We start from the raw sequence: 20,306 nt of genomic DNA, 5'->3' as shown, positions 1-20,306 counted from the left end.
AAGTTGTACTTGCGTTATAGAAATGGAGAAAGCAGAACAGTGCTGTATTTTCATCACCTGAAGTTTTCCTGGTACATCTAATTATCCACTTATGCTTCTGAGGCAGGCATTTTGAGTCATTACTTTTGATTCAGAGGGGGATACTCATATGCTCCCTGCTAGGATTATTTCAATTGCACATTTATAAATGAGGCAGGTTGGAAATTGGAATACCGTGACCCTTGTCTCAACCCCAGTGGGTGAGACAGAATTCGAATCTCCCGTGAAGTGTGTTTTGTTACCGAGATCATTCTGGGTCTTCTCTTGGTTTTATTGATACAGCTCATTGAATCAGTGGCTCAGTGCCAGTTTTGTCAGGAGGTGATGGAAAACCCCACCTTCGTCGTAGACTTGAAGTTTATTAGATGGCCCGTGTGTTTGTGGTTCCTAAGAGTGTATACATTGCACGGTGGTGTTGCACTGCTCTCAGTTGAAAGCTTCCGATTCAAAGTAGGGAGTGTTGATTTTTTGTTTTTAAGGCTTCATAAACGCCCCGTCCCTAAATTCATGCTGGGATGGTCAGGCAGTCAGTCATATTTATTAAGTGCTTACCGTGTGCAGAGCACTGAACTAAGAGCTTGGGAGACTATTTTACTTGTACATATCTATTCTATTTATTTTATTTTGTTAATATGTTTTGTTTTGTTCTCTGTCTCCCCCTTCTAGACTGTGAGCCCACTGTTGGGTAGGGACCGTCTCTATATGGTGCCAACTTGGACTTCCCAAGCGCTTAGTACAGTGCTCTGCACACAGTAAGTGCTTAATAAGTACGATTGAATGATTGATTGATTGATTGATTGTCTGTCTCCCCCTTCTAGACTGTGAGCCCACTGTTGGGTAGGGACCGTCTCTATATGTTGCCAACTTGTACTTCCCAAGTGCTTAGTACAGTGCTCTGCACACAGTAAGCGCTCAATAAATACGATTGATTACAACACAACAGTATAGCGGACACATTCCCTATGACGGCATCAAAATGGCATTTGATTTATCAAGGCGGATGTTAACATTATTTGATGAAACTAGCATGTATAGCTTTGCGTTTTCCTACACATATTTAGCAGGAAAATATTTGGGTCCAGTACTGAAATAATTCATATCTAAGGTTTACGTAAAATAGTTTAAAGCCATTTCATGTATAGTACTTTTTTTTAAAAAAACAGGGTAAACGCTGTGGCTCAATTTTTGTCATGGTTTTACTTGCTGCTTTGTTTCTAGCGCAGTGCCGAATTACTCTAAAGAAGCAAGACAATTTGTTCGGTTCTAACTTCAAGTATAACATATTGTGTTTCTCCTGGGCTGAAAAAGACATAAATTTACAAGCTTTAAAATGCTGTTTTTCGTATAATCTATGAAAAGCAGCTTTTTACAGAATGGTGGATCTCATCTTCCCACCCATCTTTCCTTTCACTGTAGACTTCCCCACTATCCTCCCTGTCACAGAAGCCTACAATCTTGGCATTTTCCTCACCTCCTCTGTCTCAAATCACATATTCAGACCGTCACCGAAATCTGTCGATTCTGCCTGCACAACATCACTAAAATCGGCTCTTTCCTCTCCATCCAAATTGCTACTATGCCGATCCAAGTGTTGATCTTATTGCCCCTTGACTATTGTGTCAGCCTTCTCCCTGACCTCCCTGCCTCCTGTCCCTTCCCACCCAAATCTATACTTAAACTCTGTTCCCCACATCATTTTTCGAAGAAAACGTTGTCTTCATCGCCCCATTCCTCAAGGACCATCGGTGGTTGCCCGTCCACTTCCAAGGAAACACTCCTTACCATTGGCTTTAAAATACTCATTCAACTCGCCCCCTCTCATTGCTTAATTCCTAACTACAATCCAGGCAACACATTTCATTCCTTTAACACCAATTCTATTCTATTCTATTTATTTTATTCTGTTAATATGTTTTGTTTTGTTCTCTGTCTCCCCCTTCTAGACTGTGAGCCCACTGTTGGGTAGGGACCGTCTCTAGATGTTGCCAACTTGGACTTCCCAAGCGCTTAGTACAGTGCTCTGCACACAGTAAGCGCTCAATAAATACGAATGAATGAATGAATCACTGTACTGTTACCTCGTCTATCGCACCGCTGACCCCTCGCCCACATCCTTCCTCTGGCTTTCCCCTCCCCTCATATGACAGACTACCAATCTCCCCACCTTCAGAGCCTACACTGAGCTCTTTCTGGGCAAGGCTTATGTCTACCAGTTCTGGTCTAGTATACTTCCGAACGTTTAGTACAGTACATAGTAAGCACTCCAATAAATACCACTGGTTAGTAAAAGCACATCTCCAAAAGGCCTTCTGCAACTAAGCCCTCATTTCCCTTACTCTCTCTACCTTCTGCATTGCCAATGTCCTTGGATCTGTTCCAGAATAATAATAATAATAATAATGATAATGATGGCATTTATTAAGCACTTACTATGTGCAAAGCACTGTTCTAAGCGCTGGGAAGCAGCGTGGCTCAGTGGAAAGAGCCCGGGCTTGGGAGTCAGAGCTCATGGGATCAAATCCCAACTCTGCCACTTGTCAGCTGTGTGACTTTGGGCAAGTCGCCTCACTTCTCTGGGCCTCAGTTCCCTCAACTGGAAAATGGGGATTAAGGCTGTGAGCCCACCGTGGGACAACCTGATCACCTTGTAACCTCCCCAGTCCTTAGAACAGTGCTTGGCACATAGTAAGCACTTAATAAATGCCATTATTATTATTATTACCCTCTAAGAATTTGATAGTCACCGTACCCTCAGGCCCACAGCATTTATGTACATATCCATAATTAATTATGGATACTCTATTACTGTTTATTTTATTTGTACATATTTATTCTGTTTATTTTATTTTGTTAATATGCTTTGTTTTGTTCTCTGTCTCCCCCTTCTAGACTGTGAGCCCACTGTTGGGTAGGAACCGTCTCTATATGTTGCCAACTTGGACTTCCCAAGCGCTTACTACAGTGCTCTGCACACAGTAAGCGGTCAGTAAATACGATTGAATGAATGAATGAATAATTTTAATGTCTGTCTCCCCCTTGATACTGTAAGCTCCTTGTAGTCGGGGAATATGTCTATCAATTATGTTGTATGGTACTCTCCCAGGTCCTTAGTATGTGTTCTGCACACCATAAATGTTCGATAAATACCACTGATTAATTTATTGCAAACCTCCAAATTCATTGTCGTATTTATTGAGCGCTAACTGTGCTCAGAGCACTGTACTAAGCGCGTGGGAAGTACAAGTCGGCAACATAAAGAGAGGGTCCCTACCCAACAATGGGCTCACAGTCTAGAAGGGGGAATCAGCCTAGACTCTAGCACGCAATTAAAACTAATACCAGTGTGGATCTTTGATTTTTATAAACTGTATTTTTCAATGTGCTTTTTGACTTCCAGGACTACTCGCCAAAACTTCAAAGAATGTGTGAGACAATGGGATACTTCTTTCACGCAATTCATTTTCCAGTAGAGAGTGGCGCGCATTACCTCAGTGCAAAAAAATGGGAAATCGAGAAAAGCTCTCTAGTTATTTTGTTCATTCATTCAACTTTACCAAGGTAAGTTTAATAAATCAATAAGTAACTTTTAGGAGGAGAGCTTAATTATATGGGGACTCCAAATTGACAGTACACGTTTTTATTTGGACGTTTTTTTATTTGGACATTTCAGGCAGTTCCTAAGCTTAGTTGCTACTTTGCAACCAAATGGACTTTTACCTGTTAAAGTCCGTTCTATTTTGTCAGACACCTGGTATCTCTGCTTGGTAGTGGCTTTTAATGTATTTTAAATTGCATGTTTCATAACTGTATTTGTGTTCTCGTATCTATAATTCGTTTCAACCGTGCTAATGTCCTACGACACATCGCTTCATGCTTTCTATGGTTCTTAGCTATGTATTGGAGCCGGGGGATGTTCTTTGGTTCTGCTGTACCAAAGCCCTTGCCTTAAAGAAAGCCTAATTCCAGCTGAATTAGGGGCTTTAGATTCTACCTTCTCCGAAAGTATTTTTAGCAGGCATCCGGGTGATACCCTTGGAGTGGTCCTGGGGAGCACTTCTGTGATATTAATTCTAGTTTTCTGCATAATCTATTCAGGTAATGGATTTCCCCTGAATTTTCCTTATACTTGCAATTGAAAATGCTACATGCTTCCTTCCGTAAATTATATCAAGTGGTAGAGGGCTAGTAGGTCTTACATTTCCTTACGTTGATGTTTTCACTCAAGTGATGCCTAGAGCTTTAGGGTTCCTTGTAAAAATAGATTTTAGCCTCATCTGAGGCTAGGTGTCTGTACCTCATACGATGTATTACTTTAAAAAATTGGTATTCATAGATTTAGCGTTTGCCAGAGTTGGAAAAATTTAGATTTTTGATGTACAGGGAAAATACAGTGCTTATTCATCACTTACAAGGACCAGGTTATGTTTGAGTCTTCCCACAATAGTAGGGAGGTGCCTAGTAAAGGCAAAATGCTTGGCGTAGTGTTTGTTTCAGAATTTCAGCAGGCTGTCTTGGGCAACATCTAGGTAGCTGATTGTAGTAACAGCTTTGGGGGCCATGGGATTTCCAGGAGCTGAACCCTCACTAAATGCTTGAGTTTTAAGCACAGGTCCTCACACCTCCCCAGGGTCCCTCATTGCCCATGCAGATCTGGAACATTTCTTGATAATGTCTCTGTAGCTTGGACGTTCAAAATTCCTTCCATATCTATTTTAGTCAATGCCATTTTACTGTACCAGACTCAGGACGGAACAACAAAGTGTAACCAAAGTAGACCTGGTGTGGATTTTGAATATTGTTGTTGTACAGAGGCATGTGAACCAAAATCATCCCAGTGTGCACGTACTTCGAACATTGCAGCTGATTTCAGAGCCCTACATGGGTCTATCGCAGTAGTAATCCCAGCCCTGAGACCTACTGGGGTTACTACTACAGTTGATTTCGAAGAGAAGCTAGAACCAAAAGCGCCGACTGAGAACGTGAATTTTCTTTTTCTACATTCTGGAGTATACATTTTTTTTTTTTTCTTTTCAGAAGGGGCGGGGAAGATGCAGGAAGGGATTGTCTCGGTGTCAGAAAAATATAGGACGTTTTTCTCTGCTTCCTTAGTTCCTTCCTCAAGTTAAATTTAGGAGTATGGGTTTTCCTTTGATAGACCTCCTTGGGCTTTGTGGCAGTTTCACGTGCTTTTCTATAAAATACCTTCTCGTATATAGGTGTAACTAACTTCTACTTTTGGTCTTGTGCTCTATTGTTCTTTTGCAGAGAGCCTAGATAGCTTGTCTGCCTGGCGACTCTGAAAAGAAGATCGGCTTCTTTCCATTTTTCTGAAATGCCTCATTTGTCCTTGCTCAGTTACAAGAAACTTATTGCAGGCATTTTTGGAGGCTTAATAAGGATTTTTGAGGTCTGATAATCATTTTAAAATAAATAACATAATAGTGCAGGTAAAGAGCTATCCTCTAGCAACACAGGGGTTAATGGATGTATTTGTTAGCTTTTTCTTTGTTCCGCAGGCAAACTTTTTCTCTCAGTTTTTGTAGTAAAATCCGTCGTTCGGCACTTACGTTGATTAATTAACTATTTGCTGCAACAGTGTAATGTAGCACAAGAAATGCTGATTTCCAATCTAGCTGTTTGTTGGAGGACTGTGAAGAAGCATTTTTAAAAAACCCAGAAGGAAAGCCGCGATTGATATACCGCCGATTGGAAGAGGGCCAGGTCAGCTCAGACTCTGTGCAGCAGTTCATTGAACAAGTTTGCCACTCGGACCAGGCTAACAAAGCCAAGGTAAGCATTTTTAGCAAGTCGTTACTTTGTTTTTGTTCAAGGACGGTTCCAAAATTATATTTTTGGACGTTTCACGCCTGCTTGTGACCAGCCTCCCACCCACCTACCTTGGACCCCCCCCTAATTTTAGATGAGAAGGGTGTGATTTTTTTTGTGTGTGTGCGTGACCTATGAGGATGAAATTTGGTAAGGTGAATCCATAACTTAATTGGGGAACAGCAGTCGCCTCCCTCGTATTTCGGATCTGCAAAATGGGATCAGCGGGAGGTGGGGGAAGTTTGTGCAGACACCCTGGCACCCTGAGGGTGCTTGGAATGAGAAAGGAAGTTTGAGCTGGAAGTTCTGCTGGGAGAAGGAATGAACAACCTTCCCTATCCGTCCCTGCCCCAGGACCACATGCAGTTGTTCATTCTTGGGCTCCAATTTGATTCAGGGAGAGATGAACTATTAGGTGAGCCTCACAACTTCTACCCCCATCTCAGAACCCCAACCCTTAGGACAGGCCAAATGTCGCAGTCTTTCAAGTCTTATTTTTCTGGGAAACCAATGTCAAGTAAACCCAGTTTCCCTCCTAAGAAGTAATTAATGTTAAATAGGTAGGATTAGGTTCCAGGGATTTTTTGAGTGCCAGACAAAAAGTTATCCAGTGTAAGTTTGAAATAATTCTAAACAATGGTGATGATTCACCAGTTATAATTGGGAAACTTGGTTTAATCAGTTAACTAAAGGTTCTTATTGAGTGCTTACTAATTGAGTGCTTACTGAGTGCAGAGCACTGTACTATGTTCTTGGAAGAATAGAGTACAACATTCATTCATTCATTCAATCATATTTGTTGAGCGCTTTCTGTGTGCAGAGCACTGTACTAAGCGCTCGGGAAGTACAAGTTGGCAACATCTAGAGACGGTCCCTACCCAGCAGTGGGCTCACAGTCTAGAAGTTGGTAGATGTGATCCCTGCCCACATGGAGCTTAGAAATAGTGGAATGAGAGTGGATTTTTCAGCTTCTCCTCTTATCATTTTTATTGCGGCAAAATAGCAGTATAATTTGCTGAAAATAATTGTGATAGTTGTTAAGCACTTAATAGATACCAAGTACTGTTCCAAGGGCTGGGGAAGGTACAAGGTAATCCAGTTGGACATAGTCCCTGTCTCTCATGGGATGCACATTCTCAAGGAGAGGGAGAATAGCATTTAATCTCCATTTTACTGAAGAAACTGAGGCAAGGAGAAGTAAACTTGCCCAAGGTCACACAGTGTTCATTCAATCGTATTTATTGTGTGCTTACTGTGTGCAGAGCACTGTACTAAGCGCTTGAAGCAAGTGGCTGAGCAGGGATTAGAAACTTGGGTCCTCTGCTTCTTAGGCCCATGCTCTTTCTGCTAGACTGTGCTACTTCTAAATATTGAACAACTTTAAACAAACACTTCTCTAATAGATCAACAACATAATAATGAAACAGTTTTAACTGGTATTTGCTTGGGTAAGATTGGCAGTGATCTTTTCTATATCAGTCCTCTTCTTTCTTTTGGTTTCTCTGTTGTCTTTGCTGCATGGTTTTTCACCTTTCAAGTGCTATCTGAAAAACTAAAAAATATTTTTTTCCTGCCTGCATTTTCAAGATTGGCCGTTTGACAGATGCTATGCGATATATGGATTGTTTTTAGGGTTTTTGCTTTTTCAAGTTGTCTCTTTCTTTTTGGGCCAGCATTATGGCTTTCTAATAGCTGATTCTCATCCGTGTATCTTTTCACATTGCATAATGCAGTTGCATGCAGTTAAGTTCTAAATAAATATCATTACTACTTTCTCTTTAGGTGTCATGCAGTTCTTTTTCTTTCTGGTTTTTTTTTCCCCAGTTCTTTTTTTTTTTTCCCCCATGATTTTCTCCCCCCTCCTCTCTTACAGGACTTTTCTGTCTCTGTCACCTCTTGTTGCAGAGGGAACAACCGTCCTTCTTGCATTTTGGTTGTAATTTCTGTTATTTTATTTTTCCTATCATTTGTCACTTTTTTTCCCAAATGAATTTGTCTTCTCACCTCGGTTTTATGCCACCCTGGCTTATTGGGCATTGCTTCTAAAATGCAGATTTCTTCCTTGCTCCAACCATTCTCAGATTCCTCTCAGAAGTCGTTGACATCTCTGATCTAAATTAGTTTTGGACGCTTACTCCGTTTGTTAATGACCTACGATATGAGCAGGGTGGCGTGAAGCAGTGTGGCTCAGTGGAAAGAGCACGCCCGGGCTTTGGAGTCAGTGGTCATGGGTTCAAATCCCAGCTCTGCCAATTGTCAGCTGTGTGACTTTTGGCAAGACACTTAACTTCTCTGTGCCTGTTACCTCATCTGTAAAATGGGGATGAAGACTGGGAGCCCCCCATGGAACAACCTGATCACCTTGTAACCTCCCCAGTGCTTAGAACAGTGCTTTGCACATAGTAAGCACCTAATAAATGCTATCATTATTATTGTTATTTTAAGTATTCTTCATTGACCAGTTCTGCCACTCATTTTCAGAACTTAATTTCACTGTTTTTCAGATCATTGATCATCTAGGAGAACCTGCAGAAGGCGCTTATAAAACCTACACTTACGTGGAAAGCGTTATTAAGCAGGTAAACTTGAAATATGGGATATTCCTTTTAAACTATTTGGGCCTTAAGTCTTTAGCCTGCTGTTTTCCATTGGAGGTGAGCTTTTAAGAAAGGTCAGTTGACTAGTTTTGAAATTAGTAGATCCGTGCTAACAGTAACCGGTACCCTAAAAAGCCACGCATCTCTCGTTCTTGCCTATACCATGGGGATGTTTGAAGTATATGTAAAGTATTTGTAAAGTTTAATTGCTGCTTTTGCAAGAAGAATTGTTTTGGCAATAGCACATTGTCGCTGGCAAGCTGTGCTAGTAAACTAAGTGTGTAATGTTGTGGAAAACTATTGAATTATATTCATAGGGACTGACCTGAACCGTTTAAAGAAAATAAGAACCTCAAGGGACAGATGGGCTGCAAGACAGCGAAAGCAGAAAAGCAGAAAAATCGGGCTGTTTTTTATGGACTATCTAATAGTTAGGTAGAGTTATTTCTAATAAAAGTACGCACCCAGTTCTGCCGGCAGATGTTTTCTGTGTATGTTTTGTCTAGACCGCTCTACGGATTGCTCTTCTGACAATGTTACTCTGACATATCACTTGAGAAACTGCTTTTAGGCACATCAATCAATCGTATTTACTGAGAGCTTACTGTGTGCAGAGCACTGTACTAAGCGCTTGGGAAATACAAGTTGGCAACATATAGAGACAATCCCTACCCAACAGTGGGCTCACAGTCTGTTTTGCTAGAGGCCAACCCTTGTGTTTTAGGAGAATTGGTTGTATTTGGAATTATATTTGTTTCCCCCAATAAGAAAAAAATTAAGATTTATTTTTTTAACTTAGGAATGTAAGGTCCAATTCCATTAATTAGACAAATTTAACTCAAAATGAATTTTAATAAACACTCCTTAACTGATTCAAAAATGAGACACAGTGTTGTTGGATTATTGCCAGTTCGCATTTAACTTAAGCAGACTTGGAACAAACGTAAAATACCTGACTGCTCCTTAAAGAGAATGGGAAAAAAAATTTGTATTTTTAAAAAAAGGATTTTAACAACTATCTGCTGTAACACTGTAATACTACAGCCTTTAATTAATGGACAGTAGTAGCTTGATGGTCTTCTATTAGGAAATTTTCTAGAGGAGCTGGTTTAAACCTGACCTTATATGTGGTTCTGCAAGTGAAATACGTGTATATTTTCTCTGATTTCAAGGGAAAATATCATTACTAACTGAACCCTCCGTTAGCACCTGAAATTAGAGCCATATATTAGATAACACTGTCCAGAACGATAAAACTTATAGTCAACGCCTTGCTTTTTATTCAGAGCGTGGATTCAGTGAAAGAGTACATTTAGTTTCAGTTGTTAACGTGGCACCTATATTGGTTCATTTACTCTCATGGTTTAGGACCTCCTGGGCTTTGAGAGCTCAGATCTGGAAATGAAGAAATTAAATACTGAAGGAGATTCTATCATCCCAGAAGAGGAAGATTACGGAGATGTTCTTTGGGATGTCCATGACGAACAGGAGCAGATAGAAGCTTTTCAGCAGGCTTCTAATTCAGCATATGAGCTGGGTTTTGAGAAAGTGAGTTGGTGGAATTATGTGGAGATTAATGGGCTCTGATTTTTCTATCGCCTCGCTAAAGATTGAGCTCCGTTCTTGGCCCTGTCCCCAATATACTCTATGTGGCCTTTGATAGATGAGGTAGACCTCTACCTCAGTTTCTGAAACTGAAACTTGATTTGGGATTATTAAAAGGATTCATGAAATAATGAGTGAAAAAGGCTTTTTACTTGGTAGAATCTCGACTTCGTAATCCAAAAACATTAAATACCCGGAGAGTACCTGGTGTTTTATTTAGGCCTTATTAACAATCCCGTTTTAGAAAGGGTTGTAATAGCCACAAGAATATGTACTATTGTATACTGTAAAAGGAAGAGTTTTGAATTACTGTGGGATTTGTTATCTTTTCTGATAATTCACTTGATTGTATTTTGCTTTTTAAAAACATCAAGCAGTGTTGGAGCTCTTGCTTTATTTTTATGCTTGTATTTTTGGTCTATTTCATCTGTAGTATTACCAGCGCCTAAATGACCTAGTGGCAGCCCCAGCTCCTATTCCACCTTTACTTGTTACTGGAGGACCAGGCTCTGGAAAGTCCCTCCTGCTATCAAAATGGTATGTTTAGGATTATTTCAATTACAGAGTTTGCTGGAAAAATGTAACCTCACTAAATTAGCCACAGAAAAATGAAAGGGAAAAAAGGTGTTAGAATTCAGGAGTATCTTAAATGCATGCATCTATTTTTCATAATTATAGCCCCGGTATGTGAAACATCACTACATCATACATCACTATCTCATTCATTCATTCAATCGTATTTATTGAGTGTTTACTGCGTGCAGAGCACTGTACTAAGCGCTTGGGAAGTACAAGTTGGCAACGTATAGAGACGGTCCCTACCCAACAACGGTCTCACAGTCTAATTTAGCAATATAATTTTTTGGCACAGAACTTTGGACAACTCATGGGAGAAGATGATATTCAATCTGTAAATTGTATTTATTGAGTGCATACTGTGTGCAGAACACTGTATTAACTACTTGGGAGAGAACAATCTAACAATATAACAGAGAGTTGTTAGTTACCTTCCCTCCACACAACAAGGGGGAGACAGACATTAATATAAATAAATTATGGATCTGTCCATAAGTGCTGCGGGGTTGGGAAAGGGGTGAATAAAGGGAGGAAATCCAAGTTCAAGGGTGACACAGAAAGGAGTCGGAGAAGAGGAAATGAGGGCTTAATCAGAAAGGCCTCTCGGAGAAGATGTGCCTTCAATAAGACTTTGAATTTGGAGAGAGTAATTATCTGTCAGATATGAAGAGGGAGGACTTTCCAGGCCAGAGGCAGGACGTGGGCAGGAGGTTGGCAGTGATTATCTTGTATCTACCCCAGCCCTTAGAACAAGGCGATAATAATAATGAGGATGGAATAAATAATTCTATTTATTCTGGTGGTATTGACACCTGTCTACTTGCTTTGTTGTCTGTCTCCCCCTTCTAGACTGTGAACCCGTTGTTGAGTAGGGACCGTCTCTGTCGCCGATTTGTGCTTCCCAAGCGCTTAGTACAGGGCTCTGCACGCAGTAAGTGCTCGGTAAATACGATGGAATGACTAAATGAATGAGCAGTACCTAGCTCATAGCAAGTGCGTAACAAATACCATTAAAAAAAGAGGTAGATGAAATCGAGGTACGGTGTGGAGGCTGGCATTAAAGAAGCAAAATGTGCGAGCTAGGTAGGAGGAGGCGAGCAGAGAGGTAAGGTGAGAGGGCGCAAGATGATTGAGTATTTTAAAAATCAGTGGTATAAGAAGTTTGATGCGGAGGTTTTTGAATGGGGACACGTGGACTGAACGTTTTGGCAGAAAAATGGCCTGGGAAAGTGAGTGGAATATGGACTGGAGTGGGGAGAGACAGGAGACAGGTAGGTAAGGAGCTGATACAGTAATCAAAGCGGGATAGGATAAAATAGGATTCACGTCGGACAGGATTCACATGGTAGCAGTTTGGAAGGCAAGGAAAGGGCGGATTTTAGCAGTGTTGTGAAGGGTGAACTGATTCTATTTAGCGATGGATTGACAGAGATGAGTCGAGGACAATGCCAAGGTTACAGGCTTTTGAGACAGGATGGATGTTGGTATTGTCTACGATGAAGGGCACGTCATGGGGAGGATAGGGTTTGGGTGGGGAGATTAGGAGCTGACATAGCTGTGGTAACATTTTGGGGAAAATCTTTGAATCTCTAACTAAAACACCCTCTTGTCCCCCACAGGATTCAACTGCAACAGAAGCACGCCCCTAACACACTCATTCTTTATCATTTTGTGGGGAAGTCCATGTCTACCAGTTCAGAGGCTGCCTTGATAATTAAACGATTAATCTTAAAGGTACTTCGATGTCAGTAGTCACTTTGTAACACACACACACACACACACACACACACACACACACATTTCTAACATATATTTCAGTAGATTAGCATTACATTTTTTGTGTTTTTAAGCAAGGTGAAAAGCATATTAAATGGCTGATAGATCCCGTCCCAGTAAATGTCAGAGTAATCATATCAGTGAATTTTGAGAACTGTCATCATATTTTATTCCATACAATCCTAAACCATTTAAAAATATTCTCAGTTTAATACTGATCCTGTTGCCACTGTATTTTTTTCCCCTTCGGAGAATAAAAGAGAACTGTGTTCCAGCCGCTATAAAATTAAGGCTGCAAACTGAGACTCATGATATCAGTGAATTTTGAGAACTGTCCTCATAGTCCATATAATCCTAAACCATTTAAAAATATTCTCAGTTTAATACTGATCTTGTTGCCACTGTATTTTTTTTCCCTTGGGATAATAAAAGAGAACTATATTCCAGCAGGTATAAAATTAAGGCTGCAAACTGAGACCCATGACATTCTTCAAAGATTTTTTTGTTTTTTAATCCTTCACTGGTCTTTTCGTGTTCTTTCTCTCCTTAGTCTTTTTTCAGTGGTTCCTCAATCTTCCAGTATCTTCCTCCCATTTTTTTTTCCTAGTCCCAACCCTCCTCATTCCTCTGCTTCCGATCCCCTCTAATTTCCATTCCCCAAAGGCTACATTGGCCCTGCTCCCTCAATCCATGTCTCCTGGGCCTTGTTCTCCTCTTGACCACTCTGACCCTAGGCCCCCCTCTCCCTCCATGTGCCCACGAGGCCTGTTCTCTGACTCAAGACCCCATCCCCACATGTTCAACCTCTCGCTGGTTTCTCTCATCTACTCAGAATGGGTTGGCGTGCAGGCAGGGACGGACTCAAAGTTGGAAGGGACCATGATTTACATCTCCCTTTGCAGCTCATGCAGCATACTTGGTCATTGTCTGCTCTGACGCTGGATCCGGGTAAGATCTTGGAGGAATTTCCTCGCTGGCTAGAAAAGCTCTCGGCTCGCCACCAAGGCAGCATTATCATCATTATTGACTCTATTGACCAAATTCAGGTAACAAACTACCTTGATATGTTCGGAGCAATCCTATCAGTCAATCAGTCATGGCTATTGAGTGCTTACTGTGTGCAGAGCACTGTTCTAAGCATTTGGGAGAGTAGACTGTGAGCCCACTGTTGGGTAGGGACTGTCTCTATATGTTGCCAACTTGTACTTCCCAAGCGCTTAGTGCAGTGCTCTGCACACAGTAAGCGCTCAATAAATATGATTGATTGATAGAATATACCAGAGTTGGTAGGCACAGTCCCTGCCCTCAGTGGTCTGAGAGTTTAGACCAAAGAAGTATATGCAATTAATGATGGCCAAAGCAGCCTAGTGACAGATTACGCTAGATGAAAGTGAAAAATATCCATCCATTAAGAAATATATAGGTTTTCTTTTTGGAGGGCAGGAATGTAACAAAGAAAAAAAAATAACATGAAGTTGGGCCACTTATTTTCAAGGCAAGGTAATAGGATTTTAATGGCTTTAACAATTAAAGAAAAATTTGCCTCTTCTGGTAGCGGGTGGTTAGTGTTAAAGAACTAGGTTTTCCATTTGTATTTTAGCCTCAGTGGTGCTTTCTGATTTAGACTAGGTTTACACCTATTCATATAAATTGTGTAGTTCCTCCTGTTTCCAATATCTGGGCAGTAATGGTGTTGATTTACACTATATTCTACATGTATCAGTTTTTATTCCAGCATACTGATTATAACCTGTAAGCATTTTTCTGGAATAGTTTAATGTAATAGGATTTCATTTTTCCTGACTAATCTATTGTCTTCATTGTAGTAATTGGTTTACTTGAATTCATAGATTTGTATTTTTTTCTTTTTGTATTTTTAAGCAAGTTGAAAAACATATGAAATGGCTGATAGATCCCCTGCCGGTAAATGTCAGAGTAATCGTATCAGTGAATGTCGAGACTTGTCCTCAGGCATGGAGGTATGATAAACTTTTTTGCTAGGCAGTTGGAAATTTCTCCATGTAATTTCGTAGGTATTTGTGTATATATTGTGTGTATCTGTTAAGCTGTGAGTTATAGCAACCGTAAATATGCTGTGAATCATATTTGCAGTGGAAACAGCAAGCTGCCTCCGTCCACATGGATGGATGCAGTCAGCTGAACATATCACTTTTCCATTTGAAGACCATTTTGGAAGGGCAAGACCATTTCTCCATTTGGATTTTCTTGTATTTTGTGGGGAGAAGTCACTTTTCAAACTTCTTTGCTCAGCTCTGCCAGTCCTGAGATCCTGGCTGCTTTCTTGAGTCTATTGCCCGTAGAGTGGGAATAAGCAGCAGGATGCCCATCCTAAAAATAAAAGTGGAGGCAGCCTGAAATATACCCATGGGCTCAGGAAAGCAAAGAGAAAAACTACCCTACAGATTAAAGTATCCAGGAATGGTGCCAACAGGGCTGTGGCTATAGGCCGTGTTTTAAAACTACTGTCTAGAGCAGTGAGACGGTCTTTTTTTACCTCGTGCGAAAAATTAACCTCGGGTAGTAGTGCCAGGAAATGAAACTCCAGGAGAATTATAATACTAAAAGTCCTGGTAACTCTAGCCACTACAGGTTTACTCCCTTGCCCACTCATTTTTCAATTTGTCACTTGCTCCAGATGAATAAGGAAGTGCCGACTGCCTGTCTGGGATATAGAATGGTTATGAATTTCTTTTTTTTTTTTTTTATTTTGAAAGATTGTGGCCCACGCTTCATCTTGACCCTTTGAATTCAAAGGATGCAAAATCTCTTATTACTGCAGAATGCAACTGCGCAGATATCAAATTGACCGAAGAGCAGGTATGTATTCTAAATTTCCAGAGAAGCGATTGACATGTATCCACCCTAGCATGTAGTAACTGCTTAACAAATACCACAATTATTGCATAATGGTTAAATGTCACCCAACACAGGCTCAGAAACAGTAAGGAAGAAGAAACAGAATAACCATTATGGAAGAATCTTACTCCTTTATATGTCTATACCTAGCCCCTTCCATTTTCTGCCCCTCCCCTCATTTCCCACGCTTGGACCTTGAAGGTGACAGACAAGGAACACTATTTTGAGTGGGGAAATAATACTTGAAAAAAGCACTTACAAAACGTGCCTGAAATATTGCTAGATTTGACTTATTCTCATATCCATCTCTTTTAAGGCCCCAACTGGAAAGCGTACTAAATTGGAAATGCATTTCATCCTGTGAAATAGTATAGCAGTTACTTAACACTGCCTAAGATTTGTATTTAAATCACTGTTAGTCAGAGTTCATGATTTAACGGTGTTTTTGTGTTAAACTGTTGTAGGAGAAGAAGTTAGAGAGACACTGTCGTTCTGCTACAACCTGCAATGCCTTATATGTCACTCTTTTGAGTAAAATGATCATGTGGTAAGTTGAATGTATTTGTAAAGCTCTGAACTATTTTACTGACACGAAACTTGCCGTTTGGGAAATTGTCATTGATTTTGGAGGTGCGATAACCCTTTTAGGCTACTGTGGCACAATTTCCTGTAGTACAGCAGTAACTAGAAAGAACAAAGGAGTATTTAATGCACTGGGAGAATGTGGCTGAAGGTGTGATTAAAAATGGCCCTTTTGAAACATTAATCATAGGCTTGAATCATCTCTTTAATGAAAGTATCTTTTAATAGCACTAATTGCTAATGGAAGCCAGTTCTAGTTAATTTTATTACATTTTAGTTAATAATGTAATTCAAATTTTATAAAGTTGGACCAATAAGATTCCTATTTTGAGCTTTTTAAGTAACATGAAATAGCATTTTAAAGTTTTATTTTAGGTTATATATTTCAACTCTGTTTGATAACTCTGCAGGGATGGAACGTCTGCTAGTATGGCTTATAAAGGGAGGCGGCGGGTCCTAGTGGATAAAGCTTGGGCCTGGGAACCAGAGGACTTGGGTTCTAATCCTGTCAACACCATATGCTTGCTTGTGACCTTGGGCAAGTCACTTAACTTCACTGTGCCACAGTTTCCTCAGTCGTAAAATGGGAATTCAGTACCTCCTACTTGACTGTGAGGCAAGGACTGTGTCCCACCTGATTAACTTATACCTGCCCCAGCACTTAGAACAGTTCTGGACACATGAAAAGCCCTTAACAAATGCCATTAAATAGTAAAATAAAAATAAAGCGTTGCTTTGACGTTACTTGGGGCTCGCGGTGTTGGCTAGATTTACTGAAGAGTAGTTTGATATGTTCAGGACTTCCCTTATTTAATATGTTGCTAAATGACTGTTCCTTCAGGGCTGGAAGAGGACGTGATATTGACGAAGTACTGCAACAGTGTTTCCAGTGTCAAGATACGGTGTCATTATATAAGTTAGTTCTGCAGTCAATTCAGGAGACCATGAGGGATGTAAAGGAAAAAGAGCTAATGAAAGAGGTAAGCCCTCATTACACTAACACTTTAATAATAAAATGTTGCATGGGCCCGAACAGATTTTTCAGTATACTTGGGAAATTAAGTAATAAAGGTCTGTATATTAAAAGGGGAGGTTGTACATATTGCTATTAGTCATGGTACTTATAGTTTTAAGTCTTGGAGAACGGGGATGGTGTCTTTTTCTCTATGTAATTTCTAGTACCTGGACCAGTGCTGTGTTTAAACAAGCAGTAATTAATTCCATTCTATTTGTTGTGAAGGTAGAACCGACAGCATTTGGTGACAGATTGAATGTGTGGGTGGACGGAGAGAAATGAGTCAAGGACAACGCCAGGATCATGGGCTTGTGAGGTAGGGAGGATAGTGGTGTTGTCTGTAGTGATGAGAAAGATGGGGATGACAGGGTTTGTGTGGGAAGAAAAGGGATTCAGTTTTGGATGTGTCCAGTTTGAGGTGTTGGCGGGACATCCAAGTAGAGATGTCTTGAAGGAAGGAGGAAATGAGAGTTTGCAGGAAAGGAGCGAGGTCGGGCTGAAGATGTATATTTAGCAGTCACCAACATCGTGGTGGTAATCGAAGCCATGGGAATGAATGGGCTTTCCCATTCTTTGGGAGTGGGCATAGAGGGAGAATAGAAGGGAATCTAGAACTGAACCTGAAGGGACTCCTACTCTCAGAGAAGGAACCAGCAACAGAGACGAAGAAGGAGAGTCAGAGAGATAGGAGAAGAACCCCCTACTCTACATTGTCAGAGGCGGAGGAGAGTGTAGGGGGGTTAGGATGGAGTAGAGGACATCAGATTTGGCTAGAAGAAGGTTATTGGTTACCTTTGGGCTGTTTCGTGGAATGAAGGGGGAGGAAGCCAGATTGGAGGCGATCTAGGAGAGAATTGGAGGGTAGAAAGTGGAGACAGCAGGCGTAAACGACGCACTCAAGATGTTTGGAGAGAAATGGTCTGAGGGAGATGGGGCTATAACTGGAGGGAGCCATGGGGTCAAGGGAGGGGTTTTTAGGATAAGCATGTTTGAAAGCAGTGGTGAAGAAGCTATTAGAAAGTGAACAGTTGAAGGTGGCAGATGGCAGGGAAGAAGGGAGGGGGCGAGTGTTTTAAAAAGGTATGAAGGGTTGAGGTCAGAAGCACAGGTGGAGGGGGTGGATTTAGAGAGGAAGCAAGAGATTTCATCTTATTACCGCAGGGAACATAAGGAAAGTCAAGAGGTTTTCGGGGGTGGCTGGAGAGGAGCAGGGGAGATTTTAGGGAGATCAGTTTTGTCGATGAAGTATGCAGTCAGGTCATTAGGGGAAAGAGCTGGTTGTGGGGAGAGGAGGTTTTGAGAAGGGAGTTAAATATCTGGAACAGCTGAAGGGGGGCAGTGACTATGAGAGTGAATTAGGAAGGAGAAGTATTGTTGTTGAGCAGAGGAGATGGCCAAATTGAAGCTGATGTGAATGACTTTAAGGTGGACAAGGCCAGAGAGATGTCTGGATTTCCTCCAAAAACGTTCCGCAGCTCAGGCACAGGACGGGAGGAAATGTACTGTGGAGGTGATCCAGGGTTGTGGGCTAATAGTACGAAACAGGCGGAGGGACAGGGGAGCCAAGGAGTTTGGTGTTGAGTGGGTCGATTTATGTGTCAGGAAAAGCTAGTTTGGGTTTGGAGACTAAATGGGGTAGGATGGCTATAGAGTACAGGAGGAGGTCAAAAGAATGGAGGTCCCTTTGGGGGAAAAGGACAGATTTGCAGTGGGTGGGTGTATGGGAAAGAGAACAGGTGAGGAAGTTGTGGTCAAAATATCAGAATTGGTGAGTAGAAATTGAAGAGTTACTGGAGATTATAAAATCAAGTGTATGCCCACTTGATCTTAGGAGGTTAGGCACTTTCTAAGTGGGCTAGAGGGTTAGACACTTTGTGTATCTGCCTGCTCAGTAAGAGGACTGACTGGGGCCTCCTGTGCTGCTGTGTAGGTGCCCTTAACTGGCCTGGAACAGAGGCTGTTGGAAAGGCCTGGTGGCATTGAGGCTGGGCATTGTGTCTCTTTTGGGCTGCAGGCCTTGGCAGATTTGGTGACAAAGCTACCAGCTGCTGCCATTTCCAGACTTTTGCCCAGTCAGCAGGCAGACACTTAGTTGGTGGCCGATGAGGTGGGAACTTGGGGTTGCTGGGAAGTAATTCTGGCATGCCTTCCCTTGGTTCTGTAATACAATAAGTTTATATGTTTGTAGACTTTAAAATGGTGGCAAATAACATTCAGTACTCTGTAAGATTTAAATAGCGTGCAACTTATAATAGGAAGATGAAATTTGAACTGTTTTAGAGACTACTGAGGATTCTTTTGAATAATGATGGTATTTGTTAAGCGCTTACTATGTGTCAAGGACCATTCTAAGCACAGGGAACCCATATGTTCACATATGTCACAACTTTCCTTATAAATGGAGGTTTTAGTTCTATAATGGATCAGCCTTTGCAGGTCAAGTGGTTGCCAGTGAGCTCAGTAGCAAATCTGAGTGAGTTGAAGATACAAGGAGGACTGATGGAAGTGAGGCTTGATTTTATTCGGCACCCACAGATTACAGCGTCTTTTAAAAATGGTTACCAGAGCAGTGGACTCCACCCCTCCAGGGGCATGGAAAATTAGAAGAGTTCATAGGAGAGTCACAAAGAAAATTAAGAAGTTGAATAGTAATGCCTGTAAGGAAAGCTGAGAGAAATTAGACGTAATCATCGGGGAGAATGGAAAGCTAAGAAGGGCAGGAATACAGTTTTCAAATATATGTCAGATGGTGGGTTTTTGTACAGAGAAGAGTGAACAGCTTTTATCCATCTCCACCGGAGTACAAAGTCAGTGCTGGATATCAAGAGGAAACAAGTTTAAACCGTAGCATGAAGATATAAATAAAATAGGAGGAGGAATTGGCAGTCACATTTGTTAAATTCTGGAATGGGTTCCCAGAAAAGATGTAGAATATTCTACTCTGCAAGTCTGGAAAATAGCCGAGGTCTAGCAGAAAAAGCACGGGCCCGGGGAATCTACCCAAAACCCTGGGTTCTACTCCCGACTACCTCTTGCCTTCTGTGGAAACTTGAGCAAGTCACTTCACTTCTCTGTTTCTCAGTTTTCTCATTCATTCATTCATTCATTCAATCAATCGTATTTATTGAGCACTTACTGTTTGCAGAGCACTGTACTAAGCGCTCGGGAAGTACAAGTTGGCAACAAATTGGCAAGTTGGAATCTCCATCTGTAAAATGGAGATTCAGTACCTGTTCTCCTTCCCACTTAGACTGAGCCCTGTGTGGGACAGAGACCGTGTCCAACCTTGTATCTACCCCAGCGCTTAATATAGCACTTGATACCTAGTAAGCACTTAACAAATGCTATCTTTATCATTATTAAACCTGTGAAAACTGGATAGTCTCCTGTACTGGCCTGGTTTAGATAAGGGG

The 20,306-nt window shown here is 41.2% G+C and overlaps 1 protein-coding gene across 1 annotated transcript in view; it reads left to right on the top strand.

The window, feature by feature from the left end:
- The window catches only part of NPHP3 (nephrocystin 3), a 49,135-nt gene that overhangs the window by 13,724 nt on the left and 15,105 nt on the right, over positions 1 to 20,306 (top strand). Inside the window, exons 9-19 of the mRNA XM_038761484.1 lie at positions 3,437 to 3,597; positions 5,673 to 5,829; positions 8,370 to 8,444; positions 9,831 to 10,010; positions 10,501 to 10,604; positions 12,263 to 12,377; positions 13,322 to 13,465; positions 14,301 to 14,398; positions 15,155 to 15,257; positions 15,761 to 15,843; positions 16,720 to 16,858. Coding sequence (XP_038617412.1) covers positions 3,437 to 3,597; positions 5,673 to 5,829; positions 8,370 to 8,444; positions 9,831 to 10,010; positions 10,501 to 10,604; positions 12,263 to 12,377; positions 13,322 to 13,465; positions 14,301 to 14,398; positions 15,155 to 15,257; positions 15,761 to 15,843; positions 16,720 to 16,858 — 1,359 coding nt within the window. The remainder of the gene's footprint in view (positions 1 to 3,436; positions 3,598 to 5,672; positions 5,830 to 8,369; positions 8,445 to 9,830; positions 10,011 to 10,500; positions 10,605 to 12,262; positions 12,378 to 13,321; positions 13,466 to 14,300; positions 14,399 to 15,154; positions 15,258 to 15,760; positions 15,844 to 16,719; positions 16,859 to 20,306) is intronic.

This window comes from Tachyglossus aculeatus, chromosome 2, assembly GCF_015852505.1.
Source record: "Tachyglossus aculeatus isolate mTacAcu1 chromosome 2, mTacAcu1.pri, whole genome shotgun sequence".
Taxonomy (NCBI): domain Eukaryota; kingdom Metazoa; phylum Chordata; class Mammalia; order Monotremata; family Tachyglossidae; genus Tachyglossus; species Tachyglossus aculeatus.
The sequence above is the reverse complement of the archived record's forward strand: the minus strand, read 5'-3'. Positions and strand labels throughout refer to the sequence as shown.